General features: G+C 37.1%; 1 protein-coding gene and 1 non-coding gene across 2 annotated transcripts; one reads left to right on the forward strand and one right to left on the reverse strand.

Moving 5' to 3' along the window:
• Positions 1-11,208: 11,208 nt before the first annotated feature.
• Positions 11,209-11,315, reverse strand: LOC112739008 (small nucleolar RNA R71). Its single transcript, XR_003169951.1, has one exon. It is a non-coding gene; the product is annotated as a small nucleolar RNA R71 (small nucleolar RNA).
• Positions 11,316-16,945: 5,630 nt separating this feature from the next.
• Positions 16,946-18,002, forward strand: LOC112733869 (uncharacterized). The gene is made up of 2 exons (XM_025782966.1): positions 16,946-17,210; positions 17,314-18,002. Exons 1-2 carry the CDS (start codon positions 16,946-16,948, stop codon positions 18,000-18,002), a joined length of 954 nt encoding a protein of 317 aa, XP_025638751.1.
• Positions 18,003-23,568: the final 5,566 nt, after the last annotated feature.

A 23,568-nucleotide genomic window follows, 5' to 3' on the forward strand; every position in this document is an offset into this window, starting at 1 on the left:
AGCTTCAACTTAATGAGTAATGAAGCATTCAATTTTTGAGTTCTGGTTATTGTTAAGATTTCAAGGTAACTCTTTGATTCAATAATTAGATATATCTCTAATTTTTGTCATCCTAATACTTGTGAGTATAGATAAATCCAAAATTAGGATTATTATGTTAGAAAATTTAGGGCTTCTATCAAATTGAGTAAGATTTTATTAATTGACAACATTATTAGCTCACAAATATTATTATTGTCATATCTAGAGTTGTAGAGTTACTGGACATTATTTGGTAGCTCCGTAGCATGCTCAGAGTTTCTTTCGGTTCTTTAGAATCAAGATGTGAGTAGATATTATGTCTATAATTGTTTTTAAGTATACTATTATCAATATTTAAATTGAATCATTATCCTTAGAATTTGAAAATATTTTATTACTATGATGTTTGGATTATTAGAATGAATATTGATTTTTAGAAAACTTATAATTTTATAAAAATACACACGAGATGATATTTATATATTTTATCAAGCATACATGTTTTCCTTATTTGAATTTGTTAAACTTAATTTAAATTTTTAATATGCATTCTTATATATGTTCTATTTTTATGAAATTTAGTAATATGTGATTTGTTTGAATTGGTTTGGGAGACTCGGACTAGAAAATCGTAGTTAACGGCGGTTACGACGTTAACCTAGATGCATCTAACTCAGATCTGAGCTAGCAAGGGCGTTGCTTGCCAAACATGTAGGCCACACGTTGGATTTGTTATACCGTACGGGCACACTAGAGAAAAGGGCTACTTGATGTAAGGATTATCGTCGGTTAGGAATTTCACACAAATAATCTCGTCGAAGTATAGTTCCTAACCAACAAACAATCCTCCATCAAAGTTTCATTTTGGTTGTCACAAGTCCAACCCAATAAAGATAACCGAGAGTATTAATCCCGGGTCGTTCTCCTTAGGAATTACAATCGAGTGCTCAATTATTGGTTATGAGTTTCAAGGAGTTGGGTTGATAAAACAAGAAATTAAAAAGGCAAGAAATGTAAATTAAACAACTAAAGAAAGCAAATACTAAAGAGAGACATTCATGGCAAGAATTGAGAATCTAGGTTTTCTGTCCTAGTCTCTAATCATGATAGAATAATTAACAAAAGCTAATCCTATTTCGTCATCCCCAACATCGGAAGAAGGTATAATGTTATCTTCACATTGAGAGAAAGTCAAATAAGACTAGTTAATCTCAATCCATAAGTCCTAATCAACTTACTAATTGAATTAGCAAGAGATTAGATTCAATGGAAACAATATTAACTAACAACTCTAGATCACCAACATAAGTTGGGGATTAATGACTCAAGATTGCCTAATTTCTCTTTTCAAGCCAAGAATGCTCAAAAAGCTACTCTAAAGTCCAACCAAATATTTTGTCAAATACTTGGAAGGCATAAAAAGAAAGCATCATAAAATTGTAATAATAATAAAATCTACAACTACCCAAAGCAAGAAATTAACAATAACAACTCAAATAAACAACAATAAACAAAGAAACATTAAATTGCATTAAAAGAAAATCCAAATCCAACAAGAGTTCATCAACATAAAAAGAGGCATAAAAGGGGAATTAACAATGCAAACTAAGAGAATAAAGATGTAGGAACAAGAAATTGCAAAGAAAACAAGATGAAAACAAGAATTAAACCCTAAATCTAAGAGAGATTAACCTAATTCTACCCTAATTCTAGAGAGAAGAGGGAGCTTTTCTCTCTATAAAACTACCTAAAGCATGATCCTAAGCTAATCCAATTGCTCCCGCTTTGTCCAATCTTGAATTCTGCATCAAATAGCCTCAGAAATGAGTTGGATTTGGGCATGGAAAGCTCAGAAATCGCCCCCAGCATATTCACTTTAATGAGGTCACGTGACCAACGTCACGCATGCGCGTCGCCTTAGAATTTCCCTCCTCATGCGTACGTGTGCGCGTGGCCTTGAATTCTCCAAATGCTCATTTCTTCATGAATTCTCCATTTTCATGCTTTTCTCTTCACTTCTTCCATCAAATCTTTGCCTTATAAGCCTGAAATCACTCAACAAACATATCAAGGTATCGAATGGAATTAAAGTGAATTAAATTTAGCTATTTAAAGGCCTAAAAAGTATGTTTTCACTCTTAAGCACAAATTAGGGAGAATTTCACAAAACATGCTATTTCATCGAATAAATGTGAGATAAGTTGATAAAACCCACCAAATTCAACACAAGATAAACCACAAAATTGGGGTTTATCACTACTCTTAGAGGTGGAGCTGCCCTAAGTGTGTAATATTCAATTTGATTTAACTTCTGGAATGAGAACTCCCATTTCAGTTTATCCGTTTAATTATTTATCTAATTATTCGCATATTTATTTAATATGAATTTTTATCTCCAAAAAAAAAAGACTTTTAAGGTGAAGTTTGTATCGTCTTGTGTGAGTTATAGATATAATGTTTGCTCACTGAGTTGCAAAACTTACCCTATTATATTCCTATGTTTTTTAGATACAGGTGTCATTCCAGGTTCCATTCCACCCGCACCTCAGTAGATCTTAGTCATTTCGGTAAGCCCTTCTTCTTTTCAAGGGCTATGTGTTTATGTAATGAAACCTTTACTCAAAACTCTAAATTATGCCAATGCTCTATATGTCATAGACAGGGTTTTCGTGTAGGTTATGTTAGTTTGAATCTCGAACTGTTTAGATAGTAATTATGACTTGGTTATGTAAAACATATGGATTTAACTATATATTTTAGTTATCAACTTAATATATATCATGCGACTTTTGACATGTTTGGTTGTGGATATGATTGGAATATGTTGTTGTTGTCTTTGGAAATGGATGTTTATTTTTGATACAGGAAGATAATATTCATGTTGGTAAAGTCCTAGGAGTAGAGAAGATTCTGTTTGTTTTTCTAAAAATTTGATCGTTTGGCTTGCTGAGGAACTTGTCCCTTGAGCGCCAATCATGGCTTGGTTTGGGCCATGACAATAAGTGTGGGATTCGTTTCAAGAATCCAAATCTTATAGCTTCTATTTCCTCTAGCTTCGCTTTGGCATTGATTTTTTCCAAGTGGCTCATCATACCATTCATGTAACAACATGAACAACGTATCTCTACTAGTTTCTATCAACACTGTAAGTAGCTGTGAGAAGCAAATACAATCATGTTGAAGTAAAAGCCCATAACAGTGAAATGCGTATTACTTTTTTTCCATCTAGCTTGGTTTTTTAGCAACACAAATCAGGTGGGTTTATAATCAATTAAGAACCAACAAAAGGTTAGATTTTTCATACAATCCGAACTTTACAATCTGATTCGAAAACAAACATCCAACTAGTAAGTAATAGAACAACCATAAATTTTAGTTAGAAAAATATAATGCATGCATACTATTGAACTTAAATTAATTATGTAAAATATGGAACAATTAAACTAAGTTTAAACTAGTTGTTTAATTAACTCTCAAGCCACATAGAAAATCAAGCCGAAGACCAACAGTATAACCCAAACAAATATCATCTTTTGGAATGATAATAACCATTCAAATACAGGGTAAAATGAATATCCTCTTAGTACTTTAGTAACAACTAACCCGCAAACCAAAATATCACCCGTGCACCCAATTTAAATGACTCAAATCAAACTCAATTTCAATTCAATCAAAATTAAACTAAATCAAATCCAAACTATGTAACAAAATAAACATGCAGAGCACATGCATGAAGAATCTATCAAATTAAGTAACAGAGAAATGGTACTATAAAGCAAATAAACATGCACTTATCATATAAAAAAACCAACCACATCCATGGCAAAATAAAAACCTCCTCAATTCCTAAGTGACAACTTTCAGAGTGTCCAAAATACCACTCTTGCACTATGTTTAAATGGCTTAAACCCAAATTCAATTCAAGTAAATTAAACTAAATCAATTCCAAAGCACATAATACAAGAAACTTGCGGAGCATGTGAATGCAGCATCCATTACATCGAGCAAAAGAACAATGCTATAACTAAATAACTATCCACTTTTTGAATGAAATTAACCAATGCACTTAGTACTTGAATCCTAAATTCACACAAAATTTCAAATGAAGCGACATTAGGTTGAGTTATAACTATTTTTGGGTTTCAAAATCTAATAACAAACACAGAATCAGGAATTAGAATTTCATATTTGGTCTAACTAGCAGTTCATAGCATTTATAGCAATTGAAATCCAATATCAAACACATTAAGCAGCCAGGCCTAAAATCAAAGAACATCTGAACACTAAGAATCAAAGAAACATCCTCTAAATATTAGAACAATAGTTTTATACTGACCTTTCATAGTCTAAAAGGGGGATGAAGAGAAGCGTTGTGATGAATGAGCAGGACTCACAGCAGCACGATGTTGCAACAGGAGCAGGGGTGCGGCGTCGGGGCCGTAGCAAGATGAAGATGCTGCCTCCGCGAGGTAGAGACGACACTATGTATTTTGTGAAGGAAAGAACCAACGCACACGACGGATGGCAGAGAGCATATGCGACGACGGCTCTTAACAGGAAGAACCACCATCAAAGCAGGGGCAGATGTTTGCTCAGAGAGCAGACGCGATGGCAACTCTGAAAGGGAGGAGGAAAGGTGATTCTTCTCTCAGGGTTGGTGATGGTGGGAGACAGTGACGCTGCAGAGCTTCATCACTGGCGAGGATGACTGCATGCTATGGTTGGGTGAAGGTAGGGGGCTGTTGGCTACAGTGAAAAAGGGATTTGGATTAAAGAATGAGGGTGAAATTAGATCAAAGAGAGGGGTGAAGGGTGAAAGTGAAATTGGATATTTAGTAGGCCAAAAATGCGGCCCTTTGTTCATAACTTCCTTTGTCAATCTAGCAGAATTGTTTTTGATATGACTATTATACATCGGTTATACATTATAACTTGACTTTGGAGGTTATAAATCGGCTGTCAATAACAGTTACTCAAACAAATACCAAAACACTCAGAAATGCTATAATTCTCCATTTAAAGCATCATTACTCGGGGAAATAACCGTTACTTTTCATCTTCAAATATAAAAAAAATGGTAAGAAGATTGTTCTGATCATTGCATTCTACAAAGTCTATTATTCACTTACTAATTTGAGCATCGAAGTGCCTTTTGTAGGTACACACCCCCTTATTCCTTCACTGCTGACGTATAACTGATTCTGATGAAAAGTTTGCAGATACTTATCGGCGGACGAGCTATACACCGGCCAACTCCATAAGAACAATTGGCGCCCACCGTGGGCGTTAAAATAAAAAACCTTTCTTTTTATAGGTCCCAAAACTCCCATACCTGCTCATGGCTGACTTGCCTCCTCCCATACCATCCGAGCTCCTTCAGATGATAACTGATGAGCGGATAATTTATACGCTTTTTGGCATTGTTTTTAGTATGTTTTTAGTAGGATCTAGTTACTTTTAGGGATGTTTTCATTAGTTTTTTTGTTAAATTCACATTTCTGGACTTTACTATGAGTTTGTGTGTTTTTCTGTGATTTCAAGTATTTTCTGGCTGAAATTGAGGGACTTGAGCAAAAATCAGATTCAGAGGTTGAAGAAGGACTGCTGATGCTGTTGGATTCTGACCTCCCTGCACTCAAAATGGATTTTCTGGAGCTACAGAACTCAAAATGGCGCGCTTCCAATTGCGTTGGAAATTAGACATCCAGGGATTTCTAAAAATATATAATAGTCCATACTTTGGCCAAGAATAAATGACATAAACCGGCGTTCAACGCCAGCTTTCTGCCCAATTCTGGCGTCCAACGCCAGAAAAGGATCCAAAACCAGAGTTGAACGCCAGAAATGGCACAAAACCTGGCGTTCAACTCCACAAATGGCCTCTGCACGTGTAAAGTTAAAGCTCAGCCCAAGCACACACCAAGTGGGCTCCGAAAGTGAATTTATGCATCAATTACTTACTCATGTAAACCCTAGTGACTAGTTTATTATAAATAGGACCTTTTACTATTGTATTAGACATCAAGGGATTGTATTTTGATCCTGTGATCACGTTTTGGGGGCTGGCCATCTCGGCCATGCCTGGACCTACACTTATGTATTTTCATACGGTAGAGTTTCTACACTCCATAGATTAAGGTGTGGAGCTCTGCTGTTCCTCAAAGATTAATGCAAAGTACTACTGTTTTCTATTCAATTCATCTTATTTCGCTTCTAAGATATCCATTCGCACCCAAGAACGTGATGAAGGTGATGATTATGTGTGACGCTCATCACCATTCTCCCCTATGAACACGTGCCTGACAAACACTTCCGTTCTACATGAAATAAGCTAGAATGAATATCTCTTAGATTTCCTCATCAGAATCTTCGTGGCGTAAGCTAGAATGATGGCGGCATTCAAGAGAATCCGGAAAGTCTAAACCTTGTCTGTGGTATTCCGAGTAGGATTCAATGATTGAATGACTGTGACGAGCTTCAAACTCGCGATTGCTGGGTGTTAGTGACAGACGCAAAAGAATCAATGGATTCTATTCCGACATGATCGAGAACCGACAGATGAATAGCCGTGCTGTGACAGAGCATGTTAGCATATTATTCACTGAGAGGAGGGGATGTAGCCACTGACAACGGTGATGCCCTTGCATAAAGCCAGCCATGGAAAGGAGTAAGACTGATTGGATGAAGATAGCAGGAAAGCAGAGGTTCAGAGGAACAAAAGCATCTCTATTCGCTTATCTGAAATTCTCACCAGTGATTTACATAAGTATTTCTATCCTTCTTTCATTCTATTAATTATTATTCGAAAACACCATTATCAATTTATATCTGCCTAACTGAGATTTGCAAGGTGACCATAGCTTGCTTCATACCAACAATCTCCGTGGGATTCGACCCTTACTCACGTGAGGTATTACTTGGACGACCCAGTGCACTTGCTGGTTAGTTGTATCGAAGTTGTGAACCATGGTATTGGCACCATGTTCTTGGCGCCATTGCCAGGGAAAGAAAGAGCCATGAGTTTTACATAATCAAAGTGTAATCACGATTACCCGTACCAAGTTGCTCACGTTGCCAGGGATCGTTTGAGCCTGGACATCACAATTTCGTGCACCAAGTTTTTGGCGCCGTTGCCGGGGATTATTTAAGTTTGGACAACTGACGGTTCATCTTGTTGCTCAGATTAGGTAACTTTTTGTTTTGTTTTCAAAAAAAAAATTTTTCAAAAATCTTTCAAAAATTCTTCCTTTGTTTTCGAAAAAAATAAAAATGTTTTCAAAAATATATTTTTCTTCAGAATTTTTAAGAATGAATTCTAGTGTTTCATGAAATATGTTGAATCCTATCTGGCTGTAAAGCCATACCCAAACTACTTTGGGATTGGTATTCAACTAATCACTCCAGTCCATGTAATTATATGCTAAAGCTTGGCTGGCTATTAAGCCATGCCTGACCCTTTGATTGGAGCTTTAAGACTAACATGGCAAGATTCCTGGAATTCATATTAAAAATTTTGAAATCCTTATTTTTATTTTTCACAATAATTTTCGAAAAAAAAATTAAAAGAAAATACAAAAAAAAATTTAGAAAATCATAAAAATAAAAAATATTTCATGTTTCTTGTTTGAGTCTTGAGTCATGTTATAAGTTTGGTGTCAATTGCATGTGCATCTTGCATTTTTCAAAAATTTCATGCATTCATAGTGTTCTTCATGATCTTCAAGTTGTTCTTGGTAAGTCTTCTTGTTTGATCTTGATGATTTTTTTGTTTTGTGTTGTTTAGTGTTTTTCATATGCATTCTTGAATTCTTAGTGTCTAAGCATTAAAGAATTCTAAGTTTGGTGTCTTGCATGTTTTTTTTGCATTAAAAATTTTTTCAAAAATGTGTTCTTGATGTTCATCATGATCTTCATAGTGTTCTTGGTGTTCATCTTGACATTCATAGCATTCTTGCATGCATTCATTGTTTTGATCCAAAATTTTCATGCATTGAGTCTTTTTCATGTTTTTTCTCTTTCATCATAAAAATTCAAAAATCAAAAAAATATCTTTCCCTTTTTCTCTCTTAAAATTTCAAAAATTAGATTTGACTTTTTCAAAAATTTTTAAAATCTAGTTGTTTTCATGAGTCAAATCAAATTTTCAATTTGAAAATCTTATCTTTTTCAAAATCTTTTTCAAAAATCAAATCTTTCTCATTTTTTTTAGTTATTTTCGAAAATTCTAAAAATATTTTTCAAAAATCTTTTTCTTAATTTTACATCAAATTTTCGAAAATAACAATAACAATTAATGTTTTGATTCAAAAATTTCAAGTTTGTTACTTGCTTGTTAAGAAAGATTCAAACTTTGAGTTCTAGAATCATATCTTGTGATTTCTTGTGAATCAAGTCATTAATTGTGATTTTAAAAATCAAATCTTTTCAAAAATATCTTCTTATCTTATCTTTTTTAAAAATGTGATTTCAAAATATCTTTTCTAACTTCTTATATTCTTATCTTTTCAAAATTGATTTTCAAATTTTGTTTCAACTAACTAACTAACTTTTTGTTTGTTTCCTATCTTTTTCAAAACCACCTAACTAACACTCTCTCTCTAATTTTCGAAAATATCTTCCCCCTTTTTCAAAATTTCTTTTTAATTAACTAATTATTTTATTTTTATTTTTTATTTGAATTTTCGAAAAAAAACCACTAACCTTTTTCAAAAACTATTTTCGAAAATCACTAACTCTTTTTCAAAAATAATTTTTGAAAATTCTCTCATTCTCTCATCTCCTTCTATTTGTTTATTCATCTACTAACACTTCTCTTCATCTCACATCTCTACTCTCCTCACAAATGTGTTTCTGTCCTTACATTACACCCATATCCCTTTTCTTCTACTAACAATAAGGAACCTCTTTACTGTGACATAGAGGATTCCTCTTCTTTTCTTTTTCTCTCCTCTTTCTTATGAGCAGGGACAGAAAAAAAGGCATTCTTGTTGGCTCAATTGCAAAATCTAAATGAGAGGTTGAAGATCTCAGGAGCTCAATGAGACTAGAAAACAAGTCTAGATCTCAATCCCTTCCTTGATCCAACAGCAAACAGATTGAAGAAGAAATAGAGATGAAAGCAGTAAAGAGAGCTTTGATTCAAATCACAATTCAGTGAAATTATGCAGACAAGCAAACAGAGAGAATTTCCAAGGTGAGATTGAAACAGAATTTCTTCAATTCTCAACCCAAGATTCAAAACAAAAAGGAAAAACTAAAAGAGAGAGCTCTCTAATCCTAATGCTCCCTCGTGGAGCCAGCCTCTCTGATGGAGCTCCCCTCTAATGAGATGGAATTGATGCCTTTATATAGACTTTTTACAAATGAAAATGAAAATGAAATTGAAATTAAAAACAAATTACAATTGAATAAAATTCCTAATCTAGCTTCTCTATGTGCCTTTGAGTGATGGTAATGGGCTTAGCTTGCTTTGGATTTGAGGAAGAATGGATCTGGATGGCCTTGATGGAATTGGGATCATTCACGTTTGAGTCAACGTTTGAGGCAAACGTTGACTCAAACATCTTGTAATGGCATGATACAGAATGGGGGTTTGTTGTCACTCACGTTTGAGTTCACGTTTGAGGTCAAACGTGAGCTCAAACGTTAAGTCCTCCAGGGTGTGTTTTTGAAGTTCAAGTCTTGGGACGCTTCTTTGTCCTCTTGTCAACGTTGCCAATTTCATGCTCACTATAGACTATTATATATGGTTGGAAAGCTTTGAATGTCAGCTTTCCAACGCAACTGGAATCACCTCAATTGGACATCTACAACTCAAGTTATGCTCCATTGAAGGGGACAGGGTCGTTGGCCTTGGTGTGCAACGTTTGAGGCGACGTTTGCCTCAAACGTGGACGAAAACGTCAGGTTTTGGAGGCTCAAATGCATTGTCCACCCCATACTATTATATATTGTTGGAAAGCCCTGAATGTCTACTTTCCAATGCCATTGGAAGCGCATCATTTGGAGCTCCACAGCTCGAGTTATACTCCGTCGAAGGTGTAGAGGTCAGTTGGCCTCACTGCAGGTTGCCACCATGTTCGTTTATGCACATTTCGGAGCAGTTTTCTCCCTCAATTTTAGTGTCCACCATGCAGTGCCATATATGCTTGGAAAGCTCTCGATTCCTACTTTCCATTGCTTTTTGAATCACCTCATTTGGAGCTCTGTAGCTCAAGTTATTCTTGTTGGAAGTATGCCCCTTCATGCTATTTGGCGCCAACGTTTGACCTCACGTTTGAGGCAAACGTTGGCTCAAACATTGCTGCCTCCAGGGATGCCATTTCTCTTGGTATTCCTTAGCCAACGTTTGACCTCACGTTTGAGGCAAACGTTGGCGCAAACGTTGAGCTCCTGGGTGGCTGTGCTGATGAAGCTTCCTTGATTTGGTCATGGGCCACGCTTTTAAAAGCGTGGTCTAAGGCTCCAAAGTGTGCTCCAACTTCAAAGTGTGCCCAAAATTCCTCTTTTCTTCTTTTTAGCTTATTTTGTGCTCTTTTTGCTTCTTTTTCTTCTTATTTCCTACAAAGTTTATCAAATCAAAAGATCAAAGAAATATACCATTTAAGCACCAAAGAATGCAATATTTAAGCACTAATCATAAATTTCTTGTATGAAAAAGCATAGAAAAACATAACATGATGACATGTCATCAATCCAGAACCTGAAAGGACTCTGAAAAGGAAACTAAGAGAAGCTAAATTACAACAATCCAGAGACAACTTGATTGAAAATTTCGAACAAGTAAAGGAGATGGCAGCCGAACCCAACAACAATGCAAGGAGAATGCTTGGTGACTTTACTGCACCAAATTCCAATTTACATGGAAGAAGCATCTCCATTCCTGCCATTGGAGCAAACAACTTTGAGCTGAAACCTCAATTAGTTTCTCTGATGCAGCAGAACTGCAAGTTTCATGGACTTCCATCTGAAGATCCTTTTCAGTTCTTAACTGAATTCTTGCAGATATGTGATACTGTAAAGACTAATGGAGTAGATCCTGAAGTCTACAGGCTCATGCTTTTCCCTTTTGTTGTAAGAGACAGAGCTAGACTCTGGTTGGATTCTCAACCTAAGGATAGCCTGAACTCATGGGATAAGCTGGTCAAGGCTTTCTTAGCCAAGTTCTTTCCTCCTCAAAAGCTTAGTAAGATTAGAGTGGACGTTCAGACCTTCAGACAGAAAGAAGGTGAATCCCTCTATGAAGCTTGGGAGAGATACAAAGAACTGACCAAAAAGTGTCCTACTGACATGCTTTCAGAATGGACCATCCTGGATATCTTCTATGATGGTCTGTCTGACTTAGCTAAAATGTCATTGGATACTTCTGCAGGTGGATCCATACACCTAAAGAAAACGCCTGCAGAAGCTCAAGAACTCATTGACATGGTTGCTAATAACCAGTTCATGTACACTTCTGAGAGGAATCCTGTGAGTAATGAGACGCCTATGAAGAAGGGAGTTCTTGAGGTTGATACTCTGAATGCCATATTGGCTCAGAACAAAATATTGACTCAGCAAGTCCATATGATTTCTCAGAGTCTGAATGGAGTGCAAGCTGCATCCAACAGTACTCAAGAGGCCTCTTCTGAAGAAGAAGCTTATGATCCTGAGAACCCTGCAATAGCAGAAGTAAATTATTTAGGTGAACCTTATGGAAACACCTATAACTCATCATGGAGAAATCATCCAAATTTCTCATGGAAGGATCAAAAGCCTCAACAAGGCTTTAATAATGGTGGAAGAAACAGGTTTAGCAATAGCAAGCCTTTTCCATCATCAACTCAGCAACAGACAGAGAACTCTGAACAAAATACTTCTAATTTAGCAAACTTAGTCTCTGATCTGTCCAAGGCCATTGTAAGTTTCATGAATGAAGCAAGGTCTTTCATTAGAAATTTGGAAGCACAAGTGGGCCAGCTGAGTAAAAGGATCACTGAAATCCCTCCTAGCACTCTCCCAAGCAATACAGAAGAGAATCCAAAAGGAGAGTACAAGGCCATTGACATAAGCACCATGGCCGAACCTGTAAGGGAAGGAGAGGACGTGAATCCCAAGGAGGAAGACCTCCTGGGACGTCCAGTGATCAATAAGGAGCTTCCCTCTGAGGAACCAAAGGACTCTGAGGCTCATCTAGAGACCATAGAGATTCTATTGAACCTCCTTATGCCATTCATGAGCTCTGATCAGTATTCCTCTTCTGAAGAGAATGAGGATGTTACTGAAGAGAAAACTGCCAAGTTTCTTGGTGCAATCATGAAGCTGAATGCCAAATTATTTGGCATTGATACTTGGGAAGTTGAACCTCCCTTGTTCATCAATGAACTAAGTGATCTGGATCAACTGACATTGCCTCAGAAGAGACAGGATCCTGGAAAGTTCTTAATACCTTGTACTATAGGCACCATGATCTTTAAGGCTCTGTGTGACCTTGGTTCAGGGATAAACCTCATGCCCCTCTCTGTAATAGAGAAACTGGAAATCTATGGGGTGCAAGATGCTAAAATCTCTTTAGAGATGGCAGATAGCTCAAGAAAACAGGCTTATGGACAAGTAGAGGATGTATTAGTAAAGGTTGAGGGCCTTTACATCCCTACTGATTTCATAGTCTTGAATACTGGAAAGGAAGAGGATGAATCCATCATCCTAGGAAGACCTTTCCTAGCCACAGCAAGAGCTGTGATTGATGTGGACAGAGGAGAATTAGTCCTTCAACTAAATGAGGACAACCTTGTGTTTAAAACTCAAGGATCTCTCTCTGCAACCATGGAAAGGAAGCATGAGAAGCTTCTCTCACTACAGAGTCAAACAGAGCCCCCACAGTCAAACTCTAAGTTTGGTGTTGGGGAGTTTCAACTATGCTCTGAACATCTGTGAGGCTCCATGAGAGCCCACTGTCAAGCTATTGACATTAAAGAAGCGCTTGTTGGGAGGCAACCCAATGTTTATTTATCTAACTCTATTATTTTTGTTTTTCATGTTTTCTTAGGTTAATGATCATGTGGAGTCACAAAATAAACAAAAAAATTAAAAACGGATTCAAAAATAGCAGAAGAAAAATCACACCCTGGAGGAAGCATCTGCCTGGCGTTCAACGCCAGAACAGAGCATGGTTCTGGCGCTGAACGCCCAAAATGGGCAGCATCCTGGCGCTGAACGCCCAGAACAAGCATGGTTCTGGCGTTCAACGCCAGAAATGGCAACAAATGGGCGTTGAACGCCCAAAATGGGCACCAACCTGGCGCTGAACGCCCAGAGTTGTGTGCAAGGGCATTTTACATGCCTAATGGGTGCAGGGATGTAAATCCTTGACACCTCCGGATCTGTGGACACCACAGGATCATCTCAGGATCTGTGAATCTCACAGGATCCCCACCCACCTCACCCCCTCTCTCTCTCCATTCATGATCATCCCTTCTGTTCTCCATTCACCATTCACATCCATACACACCTTCCCCCTCCTCTCCATATCTTCTTCTTCTTCTTCTATTATTCTTTCTTCTTTTGCTCGAGGACGAGCAACATTCTAAGTTTGGTGTGGTAAAAGCATAGCTTTTTTTGGTTTTCCATAACCATTAATGGCACCTAAGGCCAGAGAAACCTCAAAGAGGAAAAGGAAGGCAAGTGCTTTCACCTCTGAGCCATGGGAGATGGAAAGATTCATCTCTAAAGCCCATCACTAAGAAAAGGATGGAGCAAACAAAAGAGCTCATTCATGGAGCTCAAGAGGCGCAAGAAGCTCATCACCATGAGATCCTGGAGATGCCTCAAATGCATTTTCCTCCACAAAACTATTGGGAGCAAAGCAACACCTTCCTAGAAGAATTAAGTTCCAATATGGGACAACTAAGGGTGGAACATTAAGAACACTCCATATTCCTTCATGAAATAAGAGAAGATCAAAAAGCAATGAGGGAGGAGCAACAAAGACAAGGAAGAGACATAGAAGAGCTCAAGAACATCATTGAAACGCCATCATCACTAAGGTGGATTCATTCCTTGCTCTTATTTCTTCTGTTTTTCGTTTTCTATGTTATGTGCTTATCTGTGTTTGTGTCTTCATTACATGATCATTAGTAGTTAGTAACTTTGTCTTAAAGTTATGAATGTCCTATGAATCCATCACCTCTCTTAAATGAAAAATGTTTTAATTCAAAAGAACAAGAAGTACATGAGTTTCGAATTTATCCTTGAACTTAGTTTAATTATATTGATGTGGTGACAATGCTTCTTGTTTTCTGAATGTATGCGTGAACAGTGCATATGTCTTTTGAAGTTGTTGTTTAAGAATGTTAAATATGTTGGCTCTTGAAAGAATGATGACTAGGAGACATGTTATTTGATAATCTGAAAAATCATAAAAATAATTCTTGAAGCAAGAAAAAGCAGCAAAGAACAAAGCTTGCAGAAAAAAAATAGGCGAAAAAAAAATAGAAAGAAAAAGAAAAAGCAAGCAGAAAAAGCCAAAGCTCTTAAAACCAAGAGGCAAGAGCAAAAAGCCAATAACCCTTAAAACCAAAAGGCAAGGGAAAATAAAAAGGATCCCAAGGCTTTGAGCATCAGTGGATAGGAGGGCCTAAAGGAATAAAATCCTGGTCTAAGCGGCTAAACCAAGCTGTCCCTAACCATGTGCTTGTGGCGTGTAGGTGTCAAGTGAAAACTTGAGACTGAGCGGTTAAAGTCAAGGTCCAAAGCAAAAAAAAGAGTGTGCTTAAGAACCCTGGACACCTCTAATTGGGGACTTTAGCAAAGCTGAGTCACAATCTGAAAAGGTTCACCCAATTATGTGTCTGTGGCATTTATGTATCCGGTGGTAATACTGGAAAACAAAGTGCTTAGGGCCACGGCCAAGACTCATAAAATAGCTGTGTTCAAGAATCATCATACTGAACTAGGAGAATCAATAACACTATCTGAACTCTGAGTTCCTATAGATGCCAATCATTCTGAAACTCAATGGATAGAGTGAGATGCCAAAACTATTCAAGAGGCAAAAAGCTATAAGTCCCGCTCATCTGATTGGAGCCATGTTTCATTGATAGTTTGGAATTTATAGTATATTCTCTTCTTTTTATCCTATTTGATTTTTAGTTGCTTGGGGACAAGCAACAATTTAAGTTTGGTGTTGTGATGAGCGGATAATTTATACGCTTTTTGGCATTGTTTTTAGTATGTTTTTAGTAGGATCTAGTTACTTTTAGGGATGTTTTCATTAGTTTTTTTGTTAAATTCACATTTCTGGACTTTACTATGAGTTTGTGTGTTTTTCTGTGATTTCAGGTATTTTCTGGCTGAAATTGAGGGACTTGAGCAAAAATCAGATTCAGAGGTTGAAGAAGGACTGCTGATGCTGTTGGATTCTGACCTCCCTGCACTCAAAATGGATTTTCTAGAGCTACAGAACTCAAAATGGCGCGCTTCTAATTGTGTTGGAAAGTCGACATCCAGGGCTTTCCAGCAATATATAATAGTCCATACTTTGGCCAAGAATAGACAACGTAAATTGGCGTTCAACGCCAGCTTTCTGCCCAATTCTGGCGTCCAGCGCCAGAAAAGGATCCAAAACCAGAGTTGAACGCCAAAAATGGCACAAAACCTGGCGTTCAACTCCACAAATGGCCTCTGCACGTGTAAAGTTAAAGCTCAGCCCAAGCACACACCAAGTGGGCCCCGGAAGTGAATTTATGCATCAATTACTTACTCATGTAAACCCTAGTGACTAGTTTATTATAAATAGGACCTTTTACTATTGTATTAGACATCAAGGGATTGTATTTTGATCCTGTGATCACGTTTTGGGGGCTGGCAATCTCGGCCATGCCTGGACCTACACTTATGTATTTTCATACGGTAGAGTTTCTACACTCCATAGATTAAGGTGTGGAGCTCTGCTGTTCCTCAAAGATTAATGCAAAGTACTACTGTTTTCTATTCAATTCATCTTATTTCGCTTCTAAGATATCCATTCGCACCCAAGAACGTGATGAAGGTGATGATTATATGTGACGCTCATCACCATTCTCCCCTATGAACACGTGCCTGACAAATACTTCCGTTCTACATGAAATAAGCTAGAATGAATATCTCTTAGATTTCCTCATCAGAATCTTCGTGGCGTAAGCTAGAATGATGGCGGCATTCAAGAGAATCCGGAAAGTCTAAACCTTGTCTGTGGTATTCCGAGTAGGATTCAATGATTGAATGACTGTGACGAGCTTCAAACTCGCGATTGCTGGGCGTTAGTGACAGACGCAAAAGAATCAATGGATTCTATTCCGACATGATCGAGAACCGACAGATGAATAGCCGTGCTGTGACAGAGCATGTTAGCATATTATTTACTGAGAGGAGGGGATGTAGCCACTGACAACGGTGATGCCCTTGCATAAAGCCAGCCATGGAAAGGAATAAGACTGATTGGATGAAGATAGCAGGAAAGCAGAGGTTCAGAGGAACAAAAGCATCTCTATTCGCTTATCTGAAATTCTCACCAGTAATTTACATAAGTATTTCTATCCTTCTTTCATTCTATTAATTATTATTCGAAAACACCATTATCAATTTATATCTGCCTAACTGAGATTTGCAAGGTGACCATAGCTTGCTTCATACCAACAATCTCCGTGGGATTCGACCCTTACTCACGTGAGGTATTACTTGGACGACCCAGTGCACTTGCTGGTTAGTTGTATCGAAGTTGTGAACCATGGTATTGGCACCATGTTCTTGGCGCCATTGCTAGGGAAAGAAAGAGCCATGAGTTTTACATAATCAAAGTGTAATCACGATTACACGTACCAAGTTGCTCACGTTGTCAGGGATCGTTTGAGCCTGGACATCACAATTTCGTGCACCAATAACAGAGTTACAACAAGCTTATCAGCATATGGCGGAGGAAAACCAACGAATGGAAAATCAAATAGTCGAGTTAACAAATGCTTGGATTGAAAATAATGATAATGAGCAATGGGAAGACGATGAAGAAAATTCTGACCCAACACACATATATGAAAATCAACAACCAGAGAAAAACCAACAAAACGATGACGATGACAAATTGGACAACGCTGCTAGACCATTCATAGCTGACATGATGAATTTTATGCTGCCTAGAAACTTCACGTTACCACTCACATTGACTCCCTACGATGGCATGGGAGATCCTAAAAAAAATGTCAAGATATTCTAATCTATGATGATAGTGAACAGTGCTTCGGATTCTATTTCATGTCGTTGTTTTCCTACATTTTTTAGACGGTCCTACACTTGATTGGTTTTCATCTTTTCATGTAGATTCAATTTCACACTTTTATGAGCTCGCCAAACAATTCGAGTATCAGTTCGCTGCATCTTCCATCTATTTACATGATTTCGACTATCTGAACACCGTCAAAGAAGGGCAGCACAAAAGTTTAAAGGACTATATCACACACTTCACTAAAGTAGCAATGAGCTTTCCAAACCTCCATCCTAAGGTGCATCTGCATGCTATAAAGAGCGGACTTTGCCCGGAAAAGTTCCAAGAAGCCATTACAGTGGCCAAACTTAAAACCTTGGCCGAGTTTAGGGAGAAGGCTAAGGGTCTAATAGAAATTGAAGAACTGTGCCAAACTCAGAAATCTGAAAAGAATTTAAACAATAAAGATGAAGAAAAAGTTCAGGACAACAAGAAACCTTTTTGGTTGGCGCCGCGCTACGATTCCTATACTCAATTGAACACCAAGAGGGAGGAAATCATCAAGGAAATACTAAATACCAAGCTAATCAACCCTCCTCGAAAGGCCGGAACCTACCAAGATACAAAGGATGTGGACAAGACAAAGTACTATACTTTTAACCAGAAGCATGAGCACACTACTGATGAGTGTATCGTAGCCAAAGACTTGTTCGAGTGCTTAGCTTGCCAAGGACATCTGGACAAATACATATTGGTCATTTTATAATTCAGTATATATATAGTTGGTCAAATTACATATTGTATAGATATAGTTGGTCATTTTATAATGTATAACTATCTGTTACTTCTGACTCTGAAAAAAAATTCAAGTTTTAACTCCTATGTTATCTTGGAGGGCTATACTTTATATTAATTTTTTCAACATCAAAAGTTCCGGTAATAATTTTTTAGATGCTAATGAGTCAAAGGATAATTTTTAATAAATTTTTAAAAATAATCTAATATTCCGTTTTAAATTCATAAGTTTATAAAAATATAATTTTTCTAAAATTTGAACTAAAACACAAAAATTGAATTTCTAGTCTTCTTCGTTTTGATTTTTTTGATATTTTATTTGACTCCAAATGGAGAGTATTTCCTTATTAACATTTATGTTTTAAAGTTAGTATAAACAATTAACTTAAAAGTAGTAAATGTCAATAATCTGTTATAAGTAATAAATCGAATCAAGCTGATTCGATTTATATTGTTCTATACTAGTTCAATCACATTGATTCGATTTGGTACTATAATGTATGATTTGAATTTAACTAATTCGATTTATATTTAAAATAATATTTCCATATAATTCGAACCCATGTGTTTCGATTTACTACTCTATTGTATAATTCGAATTAGAGACATTCATGTAATATTATTTGATTTGAGTAATTCATATAATATTGACATTGGTTTGGTTTATATAAGTGTTTTACCTAAATAAAAATATAAATTTATATAGCTCCAATTTCAAAATTTTTTTATATTAAAACACATATCAATTTTTTTTCTCCAAAATAGTAATGTATTCATTTATTAGTAAAATCAATACATAAAATAGGAGGGTCCTACATTAGAACAACCAGCATAAACTAAATGCGATACCCAATTGAAATTATTAATAAAGTTAACAACTTAAAAAAGAGATGAAAGGTTTTAGCATCTTCAACTCCTTTAGAATTATTCTACCAATTCCATGGCTAATGTGCTAATAAGGTCAAGAGTGCTTTCCTTATTTTCAAAAATTTATAGGTTCTTATTTACCCATAGTCTCCACATAATTATTGCTGTCAATGCCATACTTTTCTTCCGTTCTCGTCTCCGACACAATTCTTCCACTAATTTTAACCACTACCTCCGGGGCTCATTTTCCCTTGTTCCTTGCCTCCACCAATCTCCGAATCCAGCTTTTCTCCATGTGTGCATTGCCTGCAGACATTCAATTAAGCAATGGATAATTATTTCTCCTAAGTTCGGACATCTGGGACAACTTTCATTTATGACCGAAAAATGGCAATAGAGCTTTTGTTGCATAGGGAGGACACCGTGAAGGGCCTTCCACAAGAATATTCGCACTTTTGCTGGGCATTGAAGCTCCCACAAGTTTGTCTAAAGGCTTTTTTGTTTGCAGATTTCAGGGAGATGTTCTGCCGGTGGATGGTAGAAATGAAAAGTCACCGTATATTGTCCTTTGGAGTTGCGGCTCCAGGTAATGTAGTCTTCCTCAGATTCTTCTATTTCTGTTTGCATGATTGCTAAGGCTATGTCTTCCCTGAAATAGTTTCTGATGAGTTCTGCATTGCATTACCTGTTGTTGTTGAGTAATTGATTTACCCATCTTAAATCTAATTGAGAGTCGATTTGTTGATGGATTGAGATTTGGTTGAATAGTTTGAGGCATGACTCCTCATAAATGTTGATTGATATCTCTCTGCCCACTCTCTACCTTACTCCTTTCTCTAGTACTTTCCTACTTTTCAATAGGCTTCTTCAGGCCCATGATGGGTTCTGTCCCGGTTCTAGTTCTAGAAAGATGAAAATCTATAATACTTGCTTTTGTATATCTTGCTCACTAGAGAATTAGGCTTTGTTAACAATCTCCAATCTTGTTTAATCAACATAGCTAGATTGAAGGCTTTTAAGTTCTTAAAGCCTATTCCTCCTATCTTCTTGTCCCGACAAACTATGTCCCATTTTATCCACCTCTGTTTTCTTTCCTCACCGCGTTGTCCCCACCAAAAATCCATGATTTTCCCCTGCAGCTCATCAATCATTGTGTCAGGGAGTTTGAAACAGCTCAATGTGTAGATTGGGATAGCTGTAGCCACTGCCTTTACTACCACATCCCTTCTGCTCAGTGACAGTAAAGATCTTTTCCAGGATTGCAGCCTCTTCTGTCCCTTATCCTTAATGTATGCAAACGTCTATTTCTTGGACCTATGTACCACTGCTGGCAGACCTAGATACCTGTTTTGATTACCCACATGAGAAATTTGTAGAGTCTGTGCTAGTGAATCTCGGGTCTAAGTTGGAGTGTTTGAACTAAAGTAAGCGGAGGATTTATTTAAATTCACTAGTTGCCCACTAATGTCGCCATAGACTTCCAGCACCTCAAGTAATCTCTAGCATTCCTGTTGTGTTGCCTTACAAAAAAGAATCGAATTATCTGCAAAGAATAGGTGGTTGATTTTAGGACATCTTGAATTAAGTCTTACACCAGATATCTCTTGTCTTTGTTCTCCTCTGTGGAGCAGATGGAAAAATCCTTCTGCATAAATTAGAAAAAGATAGAGGGAGAGGGGGTCCTCTTGATGCAAGCCCCGGGATGGTTTAAAAAAATCATATGGTTGACCTTCCACAGTAACAGTGTAGGATGCCGTAGTGACACATTCCTTTATCCAACCGATCCATTTATCACATAACCCAAGTCTTTCCATAAGGTCCCAGACAAAACACAATTTTACTCTATCATATGTCTTGCTCATATCCAGTTTTACTGTCATTTCGTAATCACGATGGCGCTTGTTCTTCAAATAGTGCATAAACTCTTGACCTATGAGCACATTATCGCTGATTAGTCTGCCTTTAATAAATACACTCTGATTGTCACTAATGATTCCATTGAGGATCCCTTGCATCCGGTGAATTAAGGTTTTGGAGATAATTTTGTAGAACACACGGCTCAGGCTAATTGGCCGTATTTGTGTCATGTTTTTTGCGTTCTGTATCTTGGGAATCAGGCATATCTGGGTATGGTTCATAGCTCGCAGCAACCCCCCTACGAAGAAACTTGTGGTTGCATCAATTACATCCATCTTGATTATTTTCCAAAAGTGTTGGAAGAATTTGGCTGTGAAACCATTTTCTCCTGGCGCTGAGAAGGGATTGATGGAAAAAGTGGCTATCTTGATCTCTTTCTCCATTACTCTTCTTGTAAGTGTTCTATTTGTGCCCTCATTCACCTTTTTGCTCATAGATTAAAGTTTGATATTAGCATCTCTCGGGTTTGAGGTTGTGAATAGATTTTCAAAGTACTCTTGGACTATCTGGGCTATTTTTTTTGCCATGATTTATACTGTCATGCAATTTGTTAATTCGGTTTTTTCTTATTCTGTACTGAAATTTTGTATGGAAGAATTTCGTACTCTGGTTACCCCATTTTAGCCATTGGACTATTGATTTCTCCTTCCAATATCTTTCTTCCATCACATAGGCCTCGGTCAATTCTTCCTCTAGCTCCAGAATTTTCCGTCTATCCACCTCCCTTCCACCTCCTTTTGCTGTATCCAATTTCTCCTTTAGGTCTATTATGAATTTTTTAGAGTTGTGTATACTGGATTTTTGTCACTCTGCCAACATATGTCTACATCTTTTCAGCTTGCAATGCAGTTTAAACATTGGGGACCCTTGTATTCTAGTCCGCCATGCTTCTTTTACAATATTTGTCACTTTCTCGCTTTCACACCATCATTCTTAGAACCGGAACCTTCTTTTTGCTCTTCTCACCTCACTATTAGAAACTAGCATAATTGGGCTGTGATCTAAGCCTGTATCCTCCAAGTGAATAATGGAAGCTCTTGGGTAGTTGTTTTTTAGGGAAAGTGACTGCAAGCCTCTGTCTAGTCTTTCACGAATAAAATGACCTCTGAATTGTCTATTGCTCCATATGAATTTCCTCCCTACATATCCCAAGTCAACCATCTCACCTTCGTTAATGAAACTATTGAAGGAGTTAATGGAGGAAGTTGATTTCATTCTCCCCTTCTTTCTCATGAAAAGTTGAGATTGCATTAAAGTCACCAATTGCCAAGAAAGGTTTATTTGTTTCTCCTTTTAATTCTAGTATTTTCTTGAATTGTTCAGTTCTTGTATTTTCCTCGGCATGCAAATGTATTGCTACAACTTTCCAAATTTTCTATAGAATTGGATCTGCCCAAGTGAACATGATTAAGTAGTCTTTTGTATGCAAAATATTTACTTCCACATTGTCCTTTCAAGCAAGAACAAGGCCTCCTACTGTGCCTCTCGACTCCACACAATAGATTTGCTTAAAACCAATCTTGCCACAATGCTCTTTAACTACCGAGATAATATTTTTTGTTTCACATAAAAATATTACCTCGAGAGAATGGGATTTACAAATCCCTTTTATGCTATGAATTGTCAGAGAATCTTTTAAACTCCAACAGTTTCACATCATCATCTTTACGGACACTCGGGTGTTAATTGTGGGGTGGCACCCTCTCCTTTATTAGATTCTCCTCTTTTTCTGGGTATTGTTTCTTGTGATTGCTTGGAATTCTAGGTTCTTTTGATCTTCTTTTAGCACCTGCCACCTTAATGAAGCTTCTTCCATCCTATTGTTTCATAGTAGTCTTTTATTCCGTTGTTGTTCTGATTGCTGATTTGTTGCCCCAAAAACAAAGTTTGTTGGTAGGTCTTTTATACTTGCTTTTTCTCCCTGTATTCGGTCATTGGACATTCCTTGCATCACCTCAGAATTTCGGTTGTAGCATGCAGATTCTTTAATAAGAATAAGAGATTGTGAATTAGTGCTACTCTCTAGCTCCTTATTCTCACCTTCGCAGATTCTTCTTCCTTTGGACTTCATTGAGAGACTAGAAAGATTGTTGATGAAATTTATTGGAATCGGTTGTTGTGACCTTGAATGTCCACTTCGTTCTCCTGTACCTGTGTTTTGATCCTTTTTATCTCTCACTATTGTTTCTCTTTTTCCTCCTTGGTCAGATTTTAGCCAATCACCCCATTTTTCTTCTTTAACTTCTCCTCTAATTGAATCTTCAATTTGGATGGTGCATCCTCGTGTTTCATGGCCTATGTATCCACAATAATTGCAAAAGTTACCAATTTTTTCGTACTTGAGTGAGACCTCCAGCACCTTTTTGTTGGGGTCGGCAATCTTGAGTGTTCTCTTAAGTGGTTTTGTAATGTTGAGACTTATTTTGGACTTTTATAATGCAGTTCTCCCTGCCTTTCACATAGAAGAAATCAACATTCAAGACGTTCCCAATAGCACTCTCCAATTTTCGTCCCAGTTTTTTTGTTTTGTAGTGCTCCGGTAATTCCTATATTTGGATCCAAATTGGGACTTTTGAAAATTTTGAATCTTCTATAACTTCATCCTTCTTTTACCATTTTAGATTTAATATGTAATTTTTAAGCAGTCATGGTACTCATCTTTCGATTCTGACGACATCTTTTTCTTCTTCAAAAAACAATTGGAAAAGATTTCTTCCTGTGTCCACAACTTTAAATCCTTTTGGACGTCTCCA

Source organism: Arachis hypogaea, chromosome 13, assembly GCF_003086295.3.
Source record: "Arachis hypogaea cultivar Tifrunner chromosome 13, arahy.Tifrunner.gnm2.J5K5, whole genome shotgun sequence".
Classification (NCBI taxonomy): Eukaryota; Viridiplantae; Streptophyta; class Magnoliopsida; order Fabales; family Fabaceae; genus Arachis; species Arachis hypogaea.